At 39.0% G+C, this 23,770-nt stretch overlaps 3 protein-coding genes across 3 annotated transcripts; 1 reads left to right on the forward strand and 2 right to left on the reverse strand.

The window, feature by feature from the left end:
• On the reverse strand, window positions 1–9,930 carry LOC116604217. Its single transcript, XM_048719762.1, has one exon. It carries the CDS (start codon window positions 6,223–6,225, stop codon window positions 4,648–4,650), a length of 1,578 nt encoding a protein of 525 aa, XP_048575719.1. The 5' UTR covers window positions 6,226–9,930; the 3' UTR covers window positions 1–4,647.
• On the forward strand, window positions 1,785–3,401 carry LOC125557476. Its single transcript, XM_048720119.1, has one exon. The coding sequence runs from the start codon at window positions 1,785–1,787 to the stop codon at window positions 3,399–3,401; it is 1,617 nt and encodes a 538-aa protein (XP_048576076.1).
• A 2,897-nt stretch (window positions 9,931–12,827) lies between the features above and the next one.
• LOC5503672 lies at window positions 12,828–18,547 on the reverse strand. The gene is made up of 9 exons (XM_001624633.3): window positions 18,457–18,547; window positions 16,374–16,581; window positions 15,884–16,086; window positions 15,404–15,532; window positions 14,984–15,244; window positions 14,589–14,693; window positions 14,072–14,278; window positions 13,688–13,864; window positions 12,828–13,045 (listed from the first exon to the last, which is right to left on the reverse strand). Exons 2-9 carry the CDS (start codon window positions 16,561–16,563, stop codon window positions 12,965–12,967), a joined length of 1,353 nt encoding a protein of 450 aa, XP_001624683.1. The 5' UTR covers window positions 16,564–16,581; window positions 18,457–18,547; the 3' UTR covers window positions 12,828–12,964.
• Window positions 18,548–23,770: the final 5,223 nt, after the last annotated feature.

Genomic DNA, 23,770 nt, shown 5'->3' on the forward strand with positions numbered 1-23,770 from the left:
TTGAAAATGATGCAATTGGTTAAAAAGACAAGTTATAAGGGTTCAACAGCTTGATTCACACAATCCCAAATCTATCATTTTATTAATTGCTAATGCTACTTTGTACAGAGTAGAAATAACAACGACAGATGTGAACTCTTGTGAAAAAAAAAATGATAGAACAGTACTGAACAAGGTTTTTTCTACCTATTTTCTTCGGTTAAAGACACTTTTTTTATCAGAAAGACTGCTGTACAGTTTGGGCTCAAAACTAACCATGATCCTCTTTGATACAAATCAAAGAACGTTTAAATTTTCGAGCGATACAAGAAAGAATAGAGTAGCAGATCAGGGAGAGGGTTTAGGGGGGTAACCCCCCCTCCTCCTTTGAGCTGCCAGAAAGCCATATGTTACAGAAAAATTACCCCTCCCTTGTCATGCAGCCAAACCCCCACTTCAGCGGAAAGCTAGATCCGCCCCTGCAATATGTCCGAAAGCAACGACAATTGGCTTGAGAGAAAACAATCAAGAACAAAAATTGATGATAGTGACAATAGCATAATGCAATTTAGTAATTTATCATGAATCGCGCCTAATTTGCAAACTTTATCATGGGTCACAGGCTTACCAACCTCTCAGTTAGTCCCAGTGCAAGCTCAAATATTTTCATGATTGATCACCTCCTGTAATTGTCCTATAATTGTCGTATATCCTAGAGTAAAAGTCACAACTAAGTCTTATTGTTTTGTGGTGTATTTATTCAGAATAAGCGGTATTTCTAACGCTTGAGCAGTTGTGGGATTCAATGTTACTTGATGCCTCTAAAAAGAAGTAAAGGCAGGCAGGCTTTTGAGACATGCGATCAGATCACGCGACCAGAATTAAAGTACGAGTAAAATCTCGAAAATCGCCCACGACAGTGCGGTAGAATATAAATGTCTCCATGTCCCCAGTGAGTTTTGGAACCCAATTTCTTTTAGGAATTTCCTAAGATTTCCTAAGTTTGATCTAAAGGTGTTAACAAAATATGATTAAACTTCCTAAAAATTCCTAGGATTTCCTAGTATAAGCAGTAGACCAGAAAATCAGAATAATTGGGATTAGGAAATCTTAGGAATTCTTAAAAAGAAGATTTGAAGCATTCTAAAATATTTAGGAACTCGTAGGAAATTCTAAGGAAATCCTAAACGAACATTTTTATCACAAGAACAGGCCTCAGCATACTTTTGTAAGTTATACTACAACAATAAGAAACGTAATCAAAGACAGGCATTGGACTCGAACACGAGTTTTATGAGGTGTACTTTTTTTCAGAATTAGTACTACATTGAAAAGAAAAATACGAAGGGTGATAATTGTTTTAAAATCTTAGATCTGATTTCGACATAATATATATTGTTTCTAATAGAAATGCTTCTTGAGATTATAAGAAAAGAAGTCCTGCTTTGCAGATAGAAGACCGTAAATTGAAAATGTACCGGGCGTCCTTTGCTTTAGTGGCCGAGAGGGGCTTGGGCCCAAGGCGCAAAACCATAACGGTCGAACGAACGCCATTATCATAACCTCCAAACAAATAGCCGTTTACTCCCGTCTTTTCTACGCGAAATTCACCTATTTTAAGAACTTGATGAGCAGAACATGGATTGCAGTGGTTTGCAAGGTTAGTGTGCAATGGGCTTTATAATGTAATAGGATCAATTCTTGACTTTCACCCACGTGACACCGCACTTGACAACGGTTGCTATCCGCCATTACTGTGCCCCTCAAGCGTAAACAAACAGAGATATATAGTACTTTTACTCAATATGGTTCATTGTATAGTGGTTGGATGTGCTTCTAAAAGCGGAAAAAGTCGTGTTAGCTTTCATACAATACCCAAGATTGTATCAAATCAAGGAGAAGAGCACGAAGAACTCACTAGAGAGAGAAGAAGGCGCTGGATTTCAGCAATAAGTCGAGGCGATACAGAGACGAAGAGAATCCTCGACAGTGAACGAGTATGTGGGTTACATTTTGTGACTGGAAAAGCAGCAGCCTCTTGGGATAGATATCACATCGACTGGGTGCCAACTCTAAACCTTGGAAAGCCACAAGCGAAGCAGCCTACAGTCGATAAACAAAAAGAAGAAGCGAGTTTGAAGGCTGAAAGGGCCAAGGAGCGCAGGAAGAGAAGCATCGAGCGTCAACAAATCGAAGCAGCTAAGAAGAGAAAAGAGCTGGAACAAACTGGTCTGACTGTGCAAAACATAGATTTTGCTATTGCTAGCACATCTACTGAAGATGTTTCAGGCCTAGACGCTCATTCTGACGAAGCTTGTGGCAGTACAAGTTATGAATATTTTGACAGCGACGAGACAGAGAAGGGAATTCAAACAGTCGTCCACGAAATGATTGATCGTTCCACTTCAACGGAGGACTTTGAAGTAGTTTCTGAAGGCAGGAGAAATAGAGGAATGCAGACTCAAGAAATCAATTATTTGTTTAAGAACTCTGTATATCAAGCTCCAGATAAAGACTTCTTCCAATCTCCAGATAAAGTTCGTTTTTACACTGGATTGTCTTCGTTTGATATACTAATGGTAGTGTTTGAACATGTAAGCCCGTACGTATCACGACGATCAGATTTAACCAGCTTGAACAGCTTTCAAGAATTTATCATTGTTTTGATGAAGTTACGGTTAAATGTACCATTTCAAGACTTCGCATACCGTTTTGAGGTGTCCTTAACAAGTGTGTCAAGGATATTCACCTCATGGATACATGCAATGGACTCGAGGCTGTCTTGCTTCATTCATTGGCCTGCAAGGGAACAGCTGTGGAAAACTATGCCAATGTGTTTTCAGTACACCTTTGGTCGTAAGGTTACTGTAATAATTGATTGTTTCGAAGTTTTTATTGAGAAACCAACAAACCTTATGGCCAGAGCTCAGACCTTTTCTTCATATAAGAACCACAACACTGTTAAGATTTTGATTGGAATCACACCCCAAGGCACTATCTCATTTGTTTCTGAGGCTTGGGGAGGAAGAACATCAGATAAATTTCTGACTGAGAACTGTGGAATCCTAGAAAAATTGATACCAGGAGATACTATAATGGCAGATAGAGGATTTACAATTTCTGAGAGTGTTGGTTTGAAGCAAGGAAAGCTAGTGATTCCTGCATTCACCAAAGGAAAAGCTCAGCTGCACCCAGTAGATGTAGAGCGTTCAAGAGGCATAGCGAATGTGAGGATCCATGTGGAGCGAGTGATAGGTCTACTACGAAGGAAATATACTATATTAGAAGGAACACTCCCCACTAAATTCTTGAGTTGTGACCAGAACGGTCCCACAGAAAACCAGGTACCCATAATAGACCGTATTCTAAGAGTTTGTTCAGCCCTTGTAAATTTTTGCCCATCAATAGTACCATTTGATTAGCTAGTTTAAATGAATTTTTATTGTTTTCTAAGACAATACCCTGGTGGAAATCTTTCCCAGAATCCTAGTAGATATTGGATCTTTAATCATCCTATCAAGATCCTGTGGGACTCTAAGACTTTGGTAAATCCTAATCCTGGACAGAATCCTGTTTGGGATCCCTATAGAATCTTACAGGATCCTGGAAAATATTTTCACAAGGGGAGTGCAAGAATTATGTACTAGACTAAAGATCAACCACTTACCTCTGGCCAAAATACCTAAATCCATTTTTGGACTACTTGATTACTTTCAGCATATACATTGTTGCTATTGTAAATAATTATTGATATTTATTAATAGAGTGGTTTTCATTAACCTATTAATACATTCTGAGGTAATATACCTTAGATCCATTTGTGTTCTTTTATTTGTACAGCTACTCACCATACTTTATATCAAAGGTTAATGTAAATCATTCTAACTAAAGCAATAGCACTGAAACTGTGAAACAAGGACTAACTAAAAAGTACAAATAGTACTAATTAAGCAATAGAAAACAAAGGATTTTGCTACTATTTGTCTCTATAGTTAATAGTAGACATATTTTAGTTATTTCATGGTTTAAGTGTTATCGCGCTATTGGACAAAATTATTTAGCTGCTTATCAGGTGATCTAAAACAGCAAAGATACATGTTATGTTAACAAAAAGTTTTTTTTGTAAACAAGTGTTAATCATTTAAAAATCTATGATGTAAATGCATGTCTAAGTTGGCAAATAACAAACTCATAGTGACTGGTTTTAAACTAAAAAGCAACAACAAGATTGTTGAATTTTTGAATCAAATATTATTTATATATCTAAAGTCATCTTGCACATTGTCAATATAATATTAAGAACAGGAACAAAATAATTTCAATATTTAGCAAAATTATTTCAAAACATGACAATATTGCTTAATTTCATGTCTCTGGTAAATTCTATGGCAAATTATTGTAAATTTTATGTATCATTGTGAATGATTTTACATTATTTTACACCAATGGACATGCAAATATGTTTTGTTATTTACAAAATTCAGTGATTTTTACTGCATTTAGATTGAAAACAATTTAACTGCAAAATAAAAAGGATTAAATATTGCAGAATAGTGCTAATTAAGGATAGTAAACAACAGATCGCACTATTTAGTATTACTAGACAGGTTTTGTGGATAGCTCAATGGCTGCATTGTTTGCACTCTAATTACAAAATTTATCAAGAAATTAGAAGGATGGAAACATGCTAATTGTCTCATCTTTGAGACATGATAATAAGTGTGAGCGCATTTTGGGAATGTCAAAAGTAAAGTGACTTGGATTAGTAGCAAAAGCTAAACATGTGGCAAATGCAATAGAAAAAACCCCACAGTCACTACCATTGCTCTGTTGCTGGACGGGTACAAAATCTAAACTAATCAAACTTCCACCTAGGAGGTCATTGGTTTGTTCCTCTATTTCTTGACTTATAACATCATGATATAAACTATCATACAGGTGAACATATCCAGGTGGACAGCCCAGTGAGCTAACACAGACCCAGTGATCACTTCTAGTGTGTAGAATCTGAATAAATTCACTAGACACTACATCAAAGTTTCTGACTCTTCCAAGAGTTGGTCGTTGTAAGCCCTCAATTGCTGGGTTAACTTCTTTTATCAGGACTTGAGCATATTGGATAATGTCACTAGTAAGCCATCCAGCAGGATCACTAATGATGTCATAATCTGCATTGTTTAAATTAGCCAGAATAGCATACTTGTTAACAGAACCAGAACTAGTTGACACTTTTGTAATTTCTATTTCATCTTCACTATCATTATCATCATCATCTGATAAGTTTGATGTTGTTGCAGGTGATTTAGGATTTGTAATAGGTGTTGTAGAAGTAGAAGTGGTAGGTTTATCACAAGGCATTGTGTTGCCCTTTTTTCCTCGGCAGATATTACATAGCCATGTTGTCTTGGAATTGTTAGGCATTCTTTTCAACCCCAAGCATTTCAGATGGAAGAAATTTCCATTGCTGCAGTTTACATTGTGGCACTCAATGAGTCTATCAGTCATGGTTGCCTTTTCATTACAGATACAAATTGTAGTTTTTAACATAGCAGCCTGGTTTACCTGAGATGGTGCAACTTTAGCCTTTGCCCGTTTTTTGAGCTGTGGTAGTTTACAGCAGTGAGGGCAGTACCATTGCTTTGGCATTTTCACATTATGTAAAGAAAGGCATTTAGTATGGAATTGTCCATATGGACAGTCAGCATTGGTACAGGATACAATGTCATCATTAGGCTGTCCCCTACAAAAACATATGACATTATCAATGAGTTTGCTTTCAGGTAGATCACACCGTCTGGTGTACCATCTTCCAAGCATTTCTGGAAGAATGCAAATTCTCCAAAATGTTTCGATCTTTTTCATAACACCGCTTGAGTGGGATGGGTCAGGGTTGATTCGATCACATAAAACATGTGAGTTCCCATCAGAATCAATGGCAAAAACAACAAAGTCACAATACTTTCGATCAGGCAATGTAAATAGCTGCTGCTGTACCTGATAGTAATAGTTGTGGGATTTCTTTAACTTTAATACTCCATTCACATTTTCGAGGCAAGAGCTTGCTTTCAGGCTGTATTCGTTGAAGTTACCATTTGTGTCGGAAATGGGGCATTTAACTTCCCCGCAGCCCAATCCACAGCAGTCACACGATATTAGAAAATCTGGTGTAGCATGTATAAAAGAAAAGTCTTTGTTTATGAAAAGTCCACATCTTTTAATTTGAAAGTTGGTGTGTAGCGATTTCATGTGGTGTTCATAACTTTTGATAGCTTGTTCCTCGTATTTACAACCATGTTTGGTTGCCTTGTTGTTTATTTTAAATAGATGCGGATAGCAGATAGACTGAATTAGATTTTGAGAAGGCTGTGCAAGATTTCCATGGAACACAGCACCACAGACAGAGGCTCCAATTCTGCCACGATGCCTAAAAAATCCTGGACTTTTAGCTTGAGTGCGCGTGTCCTGTTCGACGATGTCAATCTCTTCGTCTGAAATGTTTATCTTAATTTCTAAACATTTCCGTAAAAGTTCGGGGTATTTCAGATCTAAATTACTTGATTCTTAAAGATCTGTTAAAACTGGAATGTTTCTGCTTTTTGAAATAAATTGATTGGCATATGGGTCGATCAAACTTAATATTGAAGCTTTTGTTTCACACTGATTCAGCTTTTTGTAAAACTCCGACACATCCTCCGCTGAAACGCTAGGGGTCGTGATCTTGTTCGTTGCGTCTCCAACAGTTCGAGATTGAGAATATTCATTAAAAGATTCAATGTTATCGTCAAGTTTTTCTTTTAACTTTTTAGCAGAAGAAAAATCGATTTCTTTTGCCCTAGCATAGGTCACATTACTTACATAAGTTGGAAGGAGCCATGAGCATTTTACTTGCGTACAAGCCAGCTTTCCGTTGATTCGAGTCCAGCATTCGATATAAAATAAGACACTGGCAATGTGTGAACACGATTCCGCTAGTCCTGCCTTACAGCCCAGGCAATGAGCGGAGAAAATTCTTCCATCCTTTCCTGTAATGAGCCAGATATCGACGAGAGGATCATTCATTCGTTGAGAATGGCGAACTTTGGCTACGACTACATACTTGTCAGAAACAATTCTTCCCTTCACGGACGCTACAAACCCAGAAACCACTTGGTTGTATGCTTCAAGACTTTTATAGTTCTTGAACTGGTCGTTAGTATAATGACTTGTTTCCAAAACCAAGAAACTAAACAAGTCCGACTGCTCTATTGGCGGTAAACACTCAGGATTCAGTTCTTCATCGGGAATAGTAGCTGGATCGATGCCGATTTTCTGGATGTAATGATTCTTTATATTACCCTCTAGTGATGTAGCATATTTCGACAATACTGGTACTGACATTTGCGGGTCTAAACAAGCACTTTTTGACGAGAAAATTAGAAAACACTACAGAAATGACATTACTTTACATACATTTCCTTACTGCTGAGGGGCACAGTAATGGCGGACATGGTAATTGGATATGGCTGTGACGTCACGTGAAAGTTACCTATAATAAATGTGATTTCTGCGATCAACTTTAGCATATAATCATCGTATGTGAGCGGACTTTTCGAACTAGATGTGTTTTGTGATTCTTTTCTTCTTAACACTACTACCTTCTTATGTGTTTCTCTTAATATCTTTGCAGGACATTATGATGGAGATAGCAAAATGTGCCCGAGTTGCAAAGCCAGAAAAGAAAGAAATTTGAGGTACAAGGAACGTATCAATGCGTGAATAGCAAGAATCGAATAAAAACTTTTCAAACTGATACACAAATTCACTGCTTACATATAAAGTTTCTATGCTTTATAAACTGTTGCTTGAAGCACAAAATTGGCTAACTTAGCTTAGTGAAAACCTAGTAATCAGTCTTGCACCTAAAAATTTGTCCAGGTATTTGTTTCGAATATCCAATATTACTGTAAGTGGTTCTTGTCCAGATAAGTTATTATTTTTAATATTCTGATCACAGTAAAACCCTGCAAATGAAGAACCTAGTTATCTTTTCATGCTTTAGGCTTCTAGCTTCTTATCTGAATATACAAAGTTATAAACTATGACTATACAAAGATGCCTATTATAATGTAGCTAGAATACTTTTTTCCTATGCCATTTTGCTTCCATTTTGTTTTATACTGAGGCACTAGGGTTGTTTGAATGAGGTTAGATTATTTTAAACATAAAACTATCCAAACCGGACCCACATATATTAGTTGTGCTGGAATACATGGGACTGGTTTTCTAAGTCCAAGATTTTGCACAAATAGACAATAGTCTTGTTTATGTAAGTTCTAATGTATGTTTGTATTTACAATTAACCTGCAAGAAAATGTGATGCACCTACAGTAAACTTTGAATAAAAAGAATGTTTTCATTGTATGTGGTTTAGTGTTTATCATTTCCTCTATATTGCTCTATTCTATATTGCAATCCTAGCAAAATCCTAGGAATTCTTAGGCTTTACAAGCAATTTTCTTCCTAGGAATTCCTAAGAAAATCTTAAGAATTTCCTAGGAATTCCTAGGAAAATCTTAGGAAACTCTTGTTTGTTTTGTCCCAATTTACCGTGAAATTTCACACCTCATTCCTAGGTTTTTCTTAGGATTTCCTAGGAATTCCTAGGATTAAAATCCTAGGATATCCTAGGATATTCCTAGGTTATCCTAGGATTTTCCTAGTCCACCTCGCACAGGTTTGCTGATCTCTCTCTCTTGTGTGGTATTTTGAGCGTTTTGTTGAGAGGGGTGATTCTGCTTTTTTCCTTGTTCAATTTGAAATTTGTCAAAGAACCTGAGCTATTATTTTGCTAAAGAGTAGTTGCTATCACCTTAGTTGGATGCCCTGTGTGCGCTAGGGTCTTGAGGGCACAAGCCACTGTGGCTAATTTTAAGCCAAAGGAATTAGCCAAACTGATGGGGAATTAGCGACAACCGAAAGCTATAGCGAACAATTGAATCAAAATGCCTTATTGTTCTTTTTAATTTTGCAACATATAAGCCCCACGAAATCCCATCCCTACAAACTTTAACCTTTTCATTTTGTTTGTTTGTTTTTTTAAGACCAAGACGAAGATGATTTAGAACTTATTATTTTAACTTTTGTCTTACAGCTTCGATGTATGTAAATATGTTAGAAAATAGCATCAAGCACAATATGATTTCTACATTTTTGTTTTGTTCTAACGTGTAATCAAATTGTCGGAGAAATGCGTTTTTGAAATTTTTGCGAAATTGAAAATGATTTTGCACCCAAATCATGAATTTCGCAAAATATGCCGACCTTTTTTCTTGCGAAAAAGTGCCCGCGAAATTTAGTACCAATATGACAACCAATAGTAACTGGAGATTGTCAAGAATTATCCTCTTCGTGAAAATATTATGCTACCCGGAACTCGGAAACGCCGCAAATTAAGAGAGTTCATTCTCCGGCTTGTGTTAAATATTTTAATGAATATTCTGTTTTAAACTCTAAAACAATGGGTTAGTGATCAACCAAGACAGTGGCTGCAAAGAAAAGGAAGTCTTGTAATGGCGCTATGGAAAATGTGCCAAATTCCCCGAACACATCTATAATATAGAGTTTACCTTTGCGTAAAGGGGGAACCAGTGTTGTTATTTCACTTCTTCTGGTAAGCTTATACAACCTTAAGAATAACTTTCCGGGCTGCTTGGGCTTTTTGGAAATTAAATTGAATGACCGACCAATCTTTCAGCTCGAGCATTTTACTTCTCTGTGAGAACTAAACACAATACAATACTCACAGTTCAATGGTTCTGCGTACAAATACTGATCTTGCTCAGAGTGATCGTGCTTTGTGCAAGTGTCGTGTGGACATACAGCCAAGTTCTCCCCGTGAATACCAAAGTTTAGCGGACATCCCCAACACTTTGTGGAGCAAACGCGTCTTTCTCGGCGAGAGAAGAAACACGAAACCGCGGGAAAACAGGGACTTATGGGTAGACCAAGACCCCCTCGGACACAGGAAGACCAACTGTGTGAGATATTATTTGCTTGGGGGACTAGGAAAGTAACGGGGTTACCCATCAGGAAAGACATTTGGGAAAATTTACAAGATACAACAAAAATGTAAATACAAAATGAAAATATATGATAAAAAAAATTTTGGAAAGAAACATGAAAATAAGAATAAATAAAATAAAATACACCAAAAACTGGTATTCGACTCTGCCAAATTTTCGTAGACTTTTTAAGGGCCCTGAAAAAGCTGTATTAAAGACGAAAATTTGGCAAAGTCGAATACCAGTTTTTGGTGTATTGTGTTTTAAAATGAAATAAGAGAATAATAAAAAGATTAGAATAAGGGACAACAAAACTAAAACAGTGATGTCAAATTAACAAACATAAAATTAAAGTAAAATTGTTTAGAAAGCTGCCTTTTCTTAAATACATTAACTGAAGTGGATTCCAGAGTGGCAGTTGACAGGTTATTCCAATCTTTTCCCGTCTTGCAGAAGAACGAGTTTCTATACGCCTCGGTGTTTGGGCTGAGTTTAATAAATTTATTTATATGATGTCTTCTAAGTTGGCGTTTACGTTTAGTAATATAGAAAGGAACCTCAAGCGCAATGTCACCATGGCATTTCTCTTTCTTTGTTGGAGTGAGAGCCATTCAAGCTCGCTCAGTAGGTTGGTCATTGTACCTGGAGATCGTTCCCAGCAATGTTTTTCAAAACGCGCGGCTCTGCGTTGACCGCCCTCAAATTGTTTTACGTGCTTGTCCAGCCAAGGATCCCATATTCAACTTGCGTATTCCAAATGAGCGACAAGTAATTTGTAAATGAGTGTTCTTTGATGGATTCAGGGCAATTACTAAAGTTTGTTCGTAAAAAAAAACAAACAAGCATTTGGTTAGCCTTAGAACTTATCGCTTACTATCGCTATTGTGGCTCCAGTCGAGAGTATCAGATAATTCGACTCCTAAGTATGGGGTATGGCCCATCAATCTGTAATTGTGAATGAGGACCGGATTAGTTTTACGGGTTACTCTCATGACAAAGCATTTAGAGGGATTAAAGCTCATGAGCCATTTATTTGCCCAGCTCTCAATGAAAGTGAGGTCCGATTGCAGCTGTTGAGCGTCACTTGATGATTCGATGACGCTATATAAGATTCTGAATTGAGCTTTGTTGTCGGAATTGAATGCTTTTCCTTGCGTGTTGTACATACCATAAAATCGTTTTTTTAGTGACACTTCAATTTTAAATGATACAATATCACAGTCGGGAAAGGTGTTAATAGTGTATTCACTATAAACCCAAAAGGCCTGGGCCAAAGTCCAAACTGTCCAAACTAGCAAACTCGGATAAGGTCCTCCTTGTTTATATGGGCAATCTCTCTGATGAATTGATCTCAAGAAAGTGTGTCTCATTTTGCTCTGAGCTGACCTTACAATCTGCAGGAGTGTTCAAGAAAACTATCCCGATGTCATATCTATATTCATACCTCATAAACGAAACATCATATGACAACCAAACTTGGTGTGTCATGCATGTGTCAAGGGGATGCACCAATATAGTCACGTGATTGTGACGTCATCAATGTAGATAACATTCATATCTCGTGAAAGAAACATTGTATAACAACCAAACTTGGTAGGTGTCATGTATGTGTCAAGGGCGGTGCCAAGATATGGTCACGTGATGCGTGACGTCATCGATGACGTCAGTAAAAGTAAAACCACCCTGACGTCGAAACATCGTATGACAGCTAAACTTGTTATGTGAGGGAAGGGGGTTTAACAAATTGGGCGCGTGATTTGTGAAATCGTTGAAATCGTCAAAAACAGAAATATAATAATAATATTTAAAATTTCTTAAATTATTAAGCGAGAATAAAGCAAAGATTTGGTCGTTTGGAGCTCCGCTTTTAGGGAATGCCTAAATCTATATATTAAAAAACTATGAAACATATTTGGAATACACATGCTCTAGCTCCGCCTTCAGGCAACGCCTCAACCTATATATTAACCTTATTACATGACATTTTATTAGACTTGGCTGCAGAGGCTCCGAGTTTGTGCTGTTCGGCGGTTCAGTTGAAGACGACAGAAAATTACATTAAAATGAATCTGTCTCGCTAATGTCACACACGAGACTGTAGCTCATGTTACACAAGTGGTCCATTTTTTAATCTCTAAAATCTCGACATCTATGAAATAAATAAATCACTAAATGGAAAATGCTTGTATGATTTTTATGCACTCGTTGATGCGTTGGGATTGAAGCCATTCAAGTGCAGTGAAAAATTATCGTTCATCCAATCAGAACCGGGAACGAACGAATAAGAACAGGAATAAGAATATGTTTTCAGCGAGTATTTCTCAGTATGTGTATAATAAAATGGTATGCAGTACATACTGTATGGTATACAGAATATCTCTATGCTCCCTTGTTAGCGCTTATTTCATCTCTATCTGCCCTCTCCGCAGGCATATTTTATGTCAAAATCAAGATTCCTAAACTATCATATTTTTGCCATATTTGAAAACTCGCTACAAGAAACTCAAGCATTAAAAAAATCTGATAGAGCCAAGAACAGGTCAAGAGACGGCACTTTTGCCTTATTACATTGGAAATCTTAACCACAAGATTTTGAGTCAATGTTAACAATTATGTTTACTCTTCGGGAGGCTACCGACCCAATTAGACAAGACAGGCGTGGATCCGAGACATTGTTCACGTAGGTTTAGTAAATTTTGGATGGGATTTCCCCTGTTGCACTAAACTCAACAAGAAATCATAAACATATCGTAGGACTGAAGTCGCAGCCACATCCCCCCCCCCCCCCCCCCCCACACCACGCAATAATTCTAACAAATACAGGAGTTTTATTGACTTATATTCACCAAGCTTGGATATCAGGCATTTAATTTCACAAAGCTGGAAACGTCAAGTTGCACGTCCTATTATAGAGGTTCGTCTCCCACGTGACCACTGAGGATTGCCTACACGCGAGAGCGACCCCCTGCGATGTTGAATGCTCTCTTGTCAAATTTGCTTAGCTCATTCTTCGCCTTTTCCGCCATCTTCAAGAAAGAATAATGAAGTTATCGATTAACACTTGTTGACAGGGAACGGGGGAAACATTGTGTTTTGTGGAGCCGACTTGCGCCGATGGAGTCGCAGCCTAAATGACATCACAACGTAGCAAGCGTCATTTTAAATAATGATCCCTTGGTAAATAATAATTGTCGGCGCTATCGAAAACGAAGCCCCATATTGACGCTCACTCAACAGAACGTAACCCTTATTGTAAGACTTGACATTGATTCTCATTGAACAGATCGTAATTCTCATTGTAAGACTTGACACCATGGGCATGTATAGTCCGACCTGAGGATACTGACGTGACTTTCGGTCTAGGGCTTTAAGATTTTTCACACGATAGGAAGGCAAATTATGTGAAAGGAACCCTTAGCTTTATATAAAACGTTTAAATAACCAAGGTCGGCTTCTAACTTGGGCATGTAAACAACTTTATAGTTTTCGATGATGAGGTTATTTTCGCCTTAAAAAAGGATCACAACACCGAATCTTTTGTTCCTCCCAATTCCTCCAGGGTTGCCATGGCGACTGTGGGCGGGACTAGCCCCGCAAATTACTATCTCCACGAAAGAGGGCTTATTCTGCTCTTTCTATGCTGCTAAGAACTAAGGTAAAAAAGTTACCTTTTCCCACAGATCAGCAAGACTAATAAGCTCCGTCTTCCAGTAAGTGGCCACGTCATGCTTGAGGCTGCCCAAGTACCTTGTACACGTGTGGTGGGCATCCTCCTTGGCGAAGTACCTCAAGGCGCTATCGCTGCTACTAACAGGAGCCATGCGATCGGGATAGCGATCAAGAACCTATTAGGCGAAAGTAAGTTATGAAAAGGCCATATCAAAAGATTAAGGTCAACTGAATGTCTCCTTATTTAAAGAACTTTTTTTCAGAAAAATCAAATTAACTTATAAGAACTCGGATATAGATAATCTGTTGGAATATATCAAGGATGAAAGTTCTTCTTTTCTTGATATGGATCTTTTTGGCATCTTGCACTGACGTTATGTTACCTTCCCGTCCACTCGCATGTGGTACTTGTACTTGCACGTGTTCATGGGCGCGTGTTCGTCTCCGTTAGCGCAGTTGGGCTTGACCGAGATCTGCTTCTCAGTGTTTGCTCCTACAATCAACCAGAACCCTCCCTCGTACAGTTTGTAGACATTCTTATCCATGATATACTCGTCTCTCAGCACACCGCCATTGTAATGCCTCTCAACCTAGGAATGCATAGTGTAGATTTTTTTAGTATTGGAGGTGGGGCCTCAAACAAAACAGCGGCGGATGCAGCAATTATGGGGGAGGGGGGAGGAGAGGGGATATGAACCGAGAAAGGGTGTCATCATTATGTAATAACGAATTTATTTTTATGGTTCTTAGCTTCTATGGATTACTGTTCACATTTTACCCGCGAAAAATACAGTAGAAAGTGCTTAAATGCTTAAATGTTTCTTATAATAGTTTGGTGTCGTATGTTAGAATCTCCCCCTGCCTTTGACCTCCCTCCCCACCCACGTGCTCTCTCCGTACCTGTCCATGGTAGATCCGTTCGTAAGCCCATCTCGCGTACTTGCTGTAGAACATTCCACGTTCATTCAACATATTCATGTAAAGCTTTAGACGGTTATTTTTCTCCTATAACAAGAAAGCGTTATTCAGATGGGACTTTACCACAAGGATATCTGTAAAAAAGTTATTGCATTTTTTTCACTTATCTACTGGTATTTTTTCACAATTCCAAATCAAAGGAAATCAAATAAGGAGATTTTAAGTAAACACCAGCTCATGGGATCATTGTCTCAATTAGCTTATTCGAGGCTCCATCGCGTCTGCCCTCACCTTCACCACCACCCACTCCAAAGGATTGTTATATGTACAATGGTATCATTGCTATCTTCCCCTGTTCTCACCCCAAGCGTCACTACCTTAGTATCAGGGTCGTTATTGTAATAGTTGATCAGCAGTTGAAGAGCAAAGAGATGCAAACTGGCGAAGTCCCTGAACGGAATCAAACCGGCCTCCAGCGTTTTGATATTATTCATAGAGATGTCCTTTAAGTTTTTGTTGAAATGGCATTTCAATTTCTCAAATTTGGGCCATGCCGCGTCAATGTCCATGACAGAATTTTGCAGACATTTTCGTACTGAGGGCTCAGTGGTCTCTTGCAAGCAGTTTCCAAGGTAACGCTGAAACACACAAAGTCCAGTCATTGTTTATTGAAGTGTTTCTTGATGCCAAAAAAGCCTTAAACCCTAAAACATGTAATCGGGGGACAGAGGGAAATCAATAAATAGCAGTTGACTACAAGCCGTAAATAATTAGAATTTATGTTTGATGTCTCCTACTTTCAGAGTCGCAAACTCGTTCTTGACAGTTTGTTTTTCCAGCTTGAGTACTGAACAGTCCACGTATCCCCTCATCTTTCTCAGTTTATTGTACACGTCTTCTGTCAGCTTCTCGAAAGCCTTGCCAACCTTTAAAACACAATCAAAGAAATAGAAAGAAGCACTCAATTTTGTAGGAAAGAATGACTCTAACAAAGATCTAAATGAATGGATTTAGTCTACTTTGCAAAACCCGATTTGTTTATGAATAATGGCAGTTAGGTGGCAATCGTGACAAATTAGATGAAAAAAATTAACTCTCCGATAGGCAGGGAGGGGTACACTTGGTTTCGTGTTGGTACACAATGCTATATTCTTCCGCGAAATGCATTCATTTCATTTCGGGGCTTTACCCACGAGAAAGAGAAGGCGAGGAGGAACTACTAAGGGGTTGTGAGAGGGGAACGCAGGGCGGGAGGGTGATTTTCTGATTATTCTCACCCTTTTTAAGGTGTCGTCAGATGTCGGCTTTGACAATGAAGAGTCAATATCGAAAGCTGAAGCAAATACTCCCAAACCAGCACTGAGGACCTTGCCGACTTTGGCGGCGCTCTCGGCTAGCCTGGCGACCTGAGAAAGAGCCCTTCCCGCGCCGGCGGTCTTGTCAATTATACCGGAAACGAACCCCAGAGAGTTGGTGAAACCTGCAATCGGAAGAGCCAATAATATAATATAAATGTACCATATCCGGTACTTACTCGTTACCACGGCTGCCCAAAATACATAGACAAAGTGGCGGAGGGCGGAAGGGGAGGGTTCCCTATTACCTCTTTGGGCCGCTAAAATTCCCCAAACCTATGGGAGAATCCTTGATTGGCTCCGAGAAATAAGTGCGGAATTACCAATGAACTATAAATTCTTGTAATCAGATGAAACTTTAAAAGTTCACCCGAGTTTGAAATTAAAAAAAGGGAATCATTAAAAATCTTACCTTTGCATACAGGCGATTGGATTGGTTGAATGTCTGGAACTCCTCCACCAGGTTTGTAGCCTTTATACTTGCAAGTTCCCGTATCATAACGGCGGACATCGAACTTCCGACCAGCGGTGTCACGCGTTAGAGCAGACAACACGATGAGGGCTAGTGCCAGTCCCTCGAGGCGAAGCTGAGAGAGACGCATTGTATCACAACCTGGACACTGAGAATGGAAAAGATAAATCGTGTGATCATTGATTACTTGAGAGGAGTACTATTCAGGGGCGAATCTAGTCCCCGCCCCCTTCTATTCAGTTGTTTGACAAAAAAATCTGTATAAGGAAATCCACGGAGGAACAATGAATACCACCCTTCTTGAAAAACTTGTGCGCCTCCCTCTTTGTCGAGCTGTTAGCTTGGTGTTTATTTGTTCCTTCACTCGTTTCTATCTATCCGCTGTTATGAAGGAATTGTTAATCTATGCAAAAGTCGTTTCCGACACGTCAGTTAAACATTTGCTTTCATTTTCCATTCGACATTTCACTGATTTGCTTTACGTGGATATCTTCATTGTTTGACTAGTTACGATTTAGTTACTGTTTAGCAAAACAGGTTTATATATGCCACGCTAATAGTTTAATGATTATCCTTAATCTTATCGCTGTTACATTACTTAATTTTGCATATTACTATAGTCGAACTCTTCCCTTTATCCTGCTCTTGCTATTTCTATCGAAGGAATTTATTCTTAGTCATTTATTATCTCATAGTTTATTTTCTTCCCAAAGTCAATATCCGAACTTCTATTCTTACATCATCCTTAAAACCAGTTTGAGCAGTTTGAGCTATTTCCTGACATTTGGCTTAAAATAACAAGAAATATAAGGGAATATACGGAAGAACAATAGGTCGGGGCCCCCCCTTTTCTTGACAATTTTGCTTCGGCCGCCCTTTTTTAACTTCTGGATTCTCCCTGCATTTGTACTTATACTCTAACATACTGGCCGAGTATAAAACATTTGAACAGGGCGGGCATCTCTTTAGTGACAGCTCGTGGTGGCATGTGTACGATAGAAATAATTGCAAAGTCAGCTGGCAAATTTGTGGAGTCGAACTAGTTGAGCTAGGAATATTTTTTGCGGCTCTGGAGCGGATGCTTGGAATCAAAATCGTCCCGATAGGCTATGCGGGCAATTACTATTGTGCTAAAATGCCTAGCCACTGCTGGCTGGGGAAAAAAGGAATGGTCAGATAAATGGTACTACATAAATTAATGGAAAGAGAATTACCCACATGATTAATAAACAATGATGGTTAAGGTCGTTTTATGAACACAATATAAACGATTCTGCATTTTCGGACTTATCGCACTTACCCCAACATAACATATTTTCATGCTATCTGAGCCTTAACATGTTCTTAGCATTTTGTTAGAATTTGGTGAAATCTCAGGCTGGACGTTTTTTTATAAAAATAAAAGTTCTGAACTATGTATCTTTCAACGCGAGCATTTGAAAATCTTTCAAATCTTTCAGCTTAACGTAAAGCTCGTATTACAAATAAGCACTAAGGTATTTCTTGTGGATTTTACCCCTTTGGAAAATAATTAGAAATTTTAATATTACATCCAAAATACGCATGGACACGAAAACCCACTTCTTGCTTTCTTTTATTGCGAATGATACATCCAGTGAAAATCACACAGACATAACGCTTGCGAAAAGCAAAATGACAGAAAATAAAGTTTATACTCTTTTGACGGTAATTTGGAACAGCTTTACTCCTTTACTTTGTGTATAAAAAAGGCCGGCTAAAACAGGCCGAATGACAGTACATACCCCAGTTCAGCCAAAGGAATGGAGGAGAGAGGCTCGAGTGTTCCTAACAACTTCTCGGCAGAGGAGAGACGTGGAGGATAGCCCGAAAAGTTCTTAATGCATTTGCTCTGCTCGGTTCGTTTAAATGTGTATTATTAACTCATATAATTTGAAACTTAAGCTAAATTGTCCCCGCTTGATACTTTTAAAACTTCAAGTATACATAAATTGTTGTTTGTTGGTTGGAAAATAAAAATGTTTAGCTGGCTTTACTGACTTACCTTTTCGGAGCTCTGCCTTGAGGGTAATGGAGCAGCTTTCCACTGCAAGACTTAAGTACTAGATGAACAATGCCCCATTCGACAAACAACATACAAAGAATACAGTACTACATTGTGTGGGCCTGAAGTGATTTCCCCAGGGTTTTAGGCGAAATGCGTTAACGCATAACTAGGACTGTCAATTGGTTGAATCCTCTTGTAGCTTTTTGATTAGACATTTCAAATCCTTTCACCTAGGCTAGGATGTAGATTTTGCAGTGCTAACTTCATTTCAAACGTCCACAATAACATCAACGTTTCTTCATATTTCCGTGGAAAAACTTGAGAGTATAGTTCAATGATCTTGAGAAGTCCACTCATCTGTGACTCCTTTGCAGTGAATTGTTGAAACGTATGACTGCATTCCTAAAAAGCTAATCCCTTCATTGTATTGTGGAAAATCAATAATGCCAGACAAATTCTTTTTCTATTATTATTTTGAATAAAAATATTATTAGCATATGTCCTAGAATTCCGCTAACTAACCCCACACGTAGCCCCTTTATGCTAATATAAATGTCAGGTAAAGGCCTCACCCTTTTTCAGTTTTGTTAGCAATAGTGGAGAAATGCTTTTGAAGTAAATACTCTCTAATGTCTTTGTTCTAGATTTATCCAAAACCTTTATCGTATATATCAAGATTTTCACTAGCTTTTACTAGCGATTTCTATCATCACCTGAGATAAAAATTGTGAGAAGCAATGATTTAATAAACTTCAGCAACCAGTCAAACCATTTTCAACATCTCGCTCGTTGTAAGGTACTCCAACCTTTAAAGAAGTTCGTTTTCATTATAAGCAGCATGATAGATAACATGAACGTGCACTGTAGATGTAGAGTCTAGATGTCCTGTCCTGTTAGCAAAAAGATCACTATGCAATAGTGTACTTGAAGAATGACGTGATTGTTCCCTGTCGCCGAGAACGTTGAGCAATTTTCTCCGCCACAATCGGGCTTCACAGTAACACAGAAACCATTACCTTCATTTGATGAGCAGTCATTAGCTAAAATTCGAGTTATCGGGGTTAAATTAGGCCAAGGGAAAAGAAAAACAGTCGAGTTAGCGGGGAATTCAAGTAGCCCGAGTAAAAATGACTAAAATTAGGTCCAAATCTGAGGGAAACCGGACTCAGTTCGGTTCAAGGTACGCTTGTCACGGTACAAGGACTAGCAGGGGCGTGGCCAGGGTGAAAACCAATACGGGGCTGTCCCCCCCCAGAAAATCCCGGCTACGCCCTTTATTCTAGCCTCGCTGGTTGGCTAGTGAATATGATGTCATTTAGACAGCATTCTCATTGCTTTACTTCACAAAACTATCAAAATGGCCACAAAAGCACGCGTCGCACAGTAAATCAAGTTGTACTGAGAGACGACTGTCCAAGTGGCCGAAGCATCTGACGTCTGTCTACTCTACGATGCTAATAGCAGCAAGTCTGTCTTCTCTGGTCTAGGCATATTCTGGACCAACCCTGACTTGTGCTTTGTTTCCAACTCATTGGCGATCTCGTGTAAAATATCTGTACTGGAAAAATTTCCACGATCTGGACATCTATTACAATCAGAACTGAGGTAGGGCTTCGGGAAAAGGGATGGCTCACCGCGACTTCCATGGCAACAGTGCTCGTAGAAAACGGGAAGTGAAAAAACAAGATTGCCAGCGCAACCCCATGAGGTTAGTAGGGGAATAGAAGAAGCTCGTACCTTTTAGAAATTGCAAAGGTCACGGGTAAAGGCTGTGACATTTATTATTAGAAATATAGAATTAGAAAACTGTGAAAATCTTGAAATAGAAAAAAGCCCCAATATTACTTCGGCGGTAGGCTAGCGAGGTTGGGCACGCCGCAACTTGCACATGTCCACACCGATGATGAATTAACCTAGCCCCTCGTAAATCACCGAGGCCATAGAGATACATCGTGTATGAAACCATAAATGACACAGATCACATTTTGATTTGATTTCACTGGCTTTGCACAGCATCTACACGGAGATTCAAATTGTGGACCGGGATTGAGTGTAGAGCAGTCTGAGGCAATAATAAATAGGACTTGGATGACGTTTGACGCGTTCTGGAATTAAACCAGTATGGCGACGAGTAACGGTGGCGTGACGCTTTTTAAAATATATGCAAACAGGCTTGCTGGATTTGGTTGATTGACTTGAATGGAAAACCATCAAAAGCCGATCCATTTGCTCGTAAACTTGTAGCAGAACTAAGCTTAGTACCAAGACATTTACAGAGATTTTCAGATGCATCGGGGCTCCGAAGTCGTTGAAAGAGAAGAAAATTACGGAGCCGAGTTCGCACACGTCCGACCTGGTCGCTGACCGCTAATAAAAGTCAGCGCTGACTGAAAGTCATACTGATTCATTCACCTGGTTGCTGACCGCTGATTTAAAGTCAGCGCTGACTGAAAGTCATACTGATTCATTCACCTGGTTGCTGACCGCTGATTTGAAGTCAGCGCTGACTGAAAGTCATACTGATTCATTCACCTGGTTGCTGACCGCTGATTTAAAGCCAGCGCTGACTGAAAGTCATACTGATGCATTCACCTGGTTGCTGACCGCTGATTTAAAGTCAGCGCTGACTGAAAGTCATACTGCAGACTAAAAGTCATACTGATTCATTCTTCTGCTGTATCAGAATCTAACGAAACAAATGATACCATTAACTACCCTACAACAAAAACTCGTTGAATTTGTCAAAATCAAAATAAAACGACGGGAGACTATACTCGGATAGATGGCAATGAATTTGAAGCATCTTGCGTTGCAAGGGATGGTCGCTATGGTAACCAGTGAATGGTGATATTTAAGTGAATTTTTAGGCTATTATCTTGCCTTATTATTATAACATCTCTCTCTCTCCTATTGCCTTATCAATATAACATCTCTCTCTACTCTTGCCTTATCAATATAACATCTCTATCTCCTCTTGCCTTATCATTATAACATCTCTCTCTCCTCTTGCCTTATTATTATAACATCTCTCTCTCTCCTCTTGCCTTATCATTATAACATCTCTCATTATAACAGAATCTTATTAAGACAGAGTCGAGTTTGGTGAACCATGTTTATACTCCGGTTAACGAACACGACTATATAGGAATTTTGGTTGATTCCTTAGTCCAGGAAAATTTACTTATCTTAGTTAACTTAGCTAACGGTCTAAAAGTATTTTCCAACTATAAAAATGGTTTTAAGAAATATATCCTAAATTGAAAATAACATGTTTTTCTCAAGAACGCCGCTTTTCTAGGATATGGCGCGTGATTAGATTAAGATATTTAGAAATGAACCAGTTACCGTATATGTTAGTCCTGTATAGCTTATGTTTATGATTTTGCGACGTTCATCCTATTTTCGTTTATACTTTTAGCTCTTATTTTGGCATGCGTTACGCACAGCGGACGTCGTAGCGTGACATGAACTACAAGTACAAGACTGAGCCTGCTTGTGTTGCCGTTGTTCATGACACGCTGTCACGTTTCTCTGCATCTATTAGAGGTCAAATGCTGTAAGTGATATTGGTTCGTTTTATACAAGATTAGCATCTGTCCTAATTACGACTAGCCTGCGTAGCAAGCGTTTCTTGGGAGGATATATTGACATATCCGCGAGGCCATACTCTGCTCTCGCTCTCTATGAAATCCAACAAAAACGCTTGCTACGTAAGCTAAATTGCGACCGATTCTCCAAGAACCACGTGTCTTGTATACTAGTGGTCTCCACCAATCACGTGTCTTGTATACACGTGATTTCTCCACCGATCACGTGTCTTGTATACAAGTGGTCTCTCCACAAATCACGTGTCTTGTATACCAGTGGTCTCTCCACCAATCACGTGTCTTGTATACCAGTGGTCTCTCCACCAATCACGTGTCTTGTATACAAGTGGTCTCTCCACCAATCACATGTCTTGTATACAAGTGGTTTCTCAACCAATCACGTGGTCTGCACTTAATACGATTTTGTGCTTTGCAGACAGCCTTTTTTATATATGCGAATTAGTTACTCATTATAAATAATTTTTTACTTGATTATTTCTAGTCCTTGAATATGTAACGGACCTCAATAAAAATGCTGTATATCAATGTCTTACGTCTGTCTGTTTTTCCCTGTATTTTCCATAAAAACAAGTAACGTTTTACTTTATCAACCAAAATCGGGGATTCTCGTAGAAATAGTATTGAATTCCCTCTACGCGTATTTGACCCCGCATGTTCTCTGTTCAATTCCTCAATCTCCACATGGTAGCGTTAACAAAGCTGCTACATTACGGCATCGAAGATAGCTTTAAGGATGAAGGTTAGGCTCTTAAAGGCGAGAAAGTACGGCGGGTTTAGATGGATTACGTTAAAAGAGAATTGAAAGATCAAGACTAAAATATGAATGGAATCTGATGAAATGCTTCCCTGAGAAATGTAGACTGTCTTCTATGCTAAGCTAGTTTCTTTGACTGTAATAAGATCGTCCAAGTAACACAAGATATACAACTGTCTGTAAGTAGATCGCCGCTACGTGCCACCTAGTCTGGATTCGCAGTATATAACTATAGTACACCATGACACATCCCCTTTGAGCAGAGTGGAGAGTGGAGAGATAACTATAGTACCCCATGACACATCCCCTTTAAGCAGACTGTCAGGTGTCCATAAGAGTGGAGAGATAACTATAGCACACCATGACACATACAGCCCCTTTAAGCAGACTGTCTGGTGTCCATAAGAGTGGAGAGATAACTATAGTACACCATGACACAGCCCCTTCAAGCAGACTGTCGGGTGTCCATAAGAGTGGAGAGATAACTATAGCACACCATGACACATACAGCCCCTTTAAGCAGACTGTCGGGTGTCCATAAGAGTGGAGAGATAACTATAGTACACCATGACACAGCCCCTTTAAGCAGACTGTCGGGTGTCCATAAGAGTGGAGAGATAACTATAGTACACCATGACACATACAGCCCATTTAAGCAGACTGTCTGGTGTCCATAAGAGTGGAGAGATAACTATAGTACCCCATGACACAGCCCCTTCAAGCAGACTGTCGGGTGTCCATAAGAGTGGAGAGATAACTATAATACACCATGACACATACAGCCCCTTTAAGCAGACTGTCTGGTGTCCATAAGAGTGGAGAGATAACTATAGTACACCATGACACAGCCCCTTCAAGCAGACTGTCGGGTGTCCATAAGAGTGGAGAGATAACTATAGTACACCATGACACATACAGCCCCTTTAAGCAGACTGTCGGGTGTCCATAA

Source organism: Nematostella vectensis, chromosome 12, assembly GCF_932526225.1.
Source record: "Nematostella vectensis chromosome 12, jaNemVect1.1, whole genome shotgun sequence".
Lineage (NCBI taxonomy): Eukaryota > Metazoa > Cnidaria > Anthozoa > Actiniaria > Edwardsiidae > Nematostella > Nematostella vectensis.

Excerpts from the sequence above, each read along its gene's own strand:
- LOC5503672 (XM_001624633.3), bottom strand. The coding sequence starts at position 16,563 with ATGCGTCTCTCTCAGCTTCGCCTCGAGGGACTGGCACTAGCCCTCATC. Across the intron at positions 15,533-15,883 it reads CTGACGACACCTTAAAAAGG|GTTGGCAAGGCTTTCGAGAA; the intron begins GTGAGAATAATC and ends TGTGTTTTAAAG. Across the intron at positions 15,245-15,403 it reads ACGAGTTTGCGACTCTGAAA|CGTTACCTTGGAAACTGCTT; the intron begins GTAGGAGACATC and ends TGTGTGTTTCAG.
- LOC116604217 (XM_048719762.1), bottom strand. The coding sequence starts at position 6,225 with ATGAAATCGCTACACACCAACTTTCAAATTAAAAGATGTGGACTTTTC.
- LOC125557476 (XM_048720119.1), top strand. The coding sequence starts at position 1,785 with ATGGTTCATTGTATAGTGGTTGGATGTGCTTCTAAAAGCGGAAAAAGT.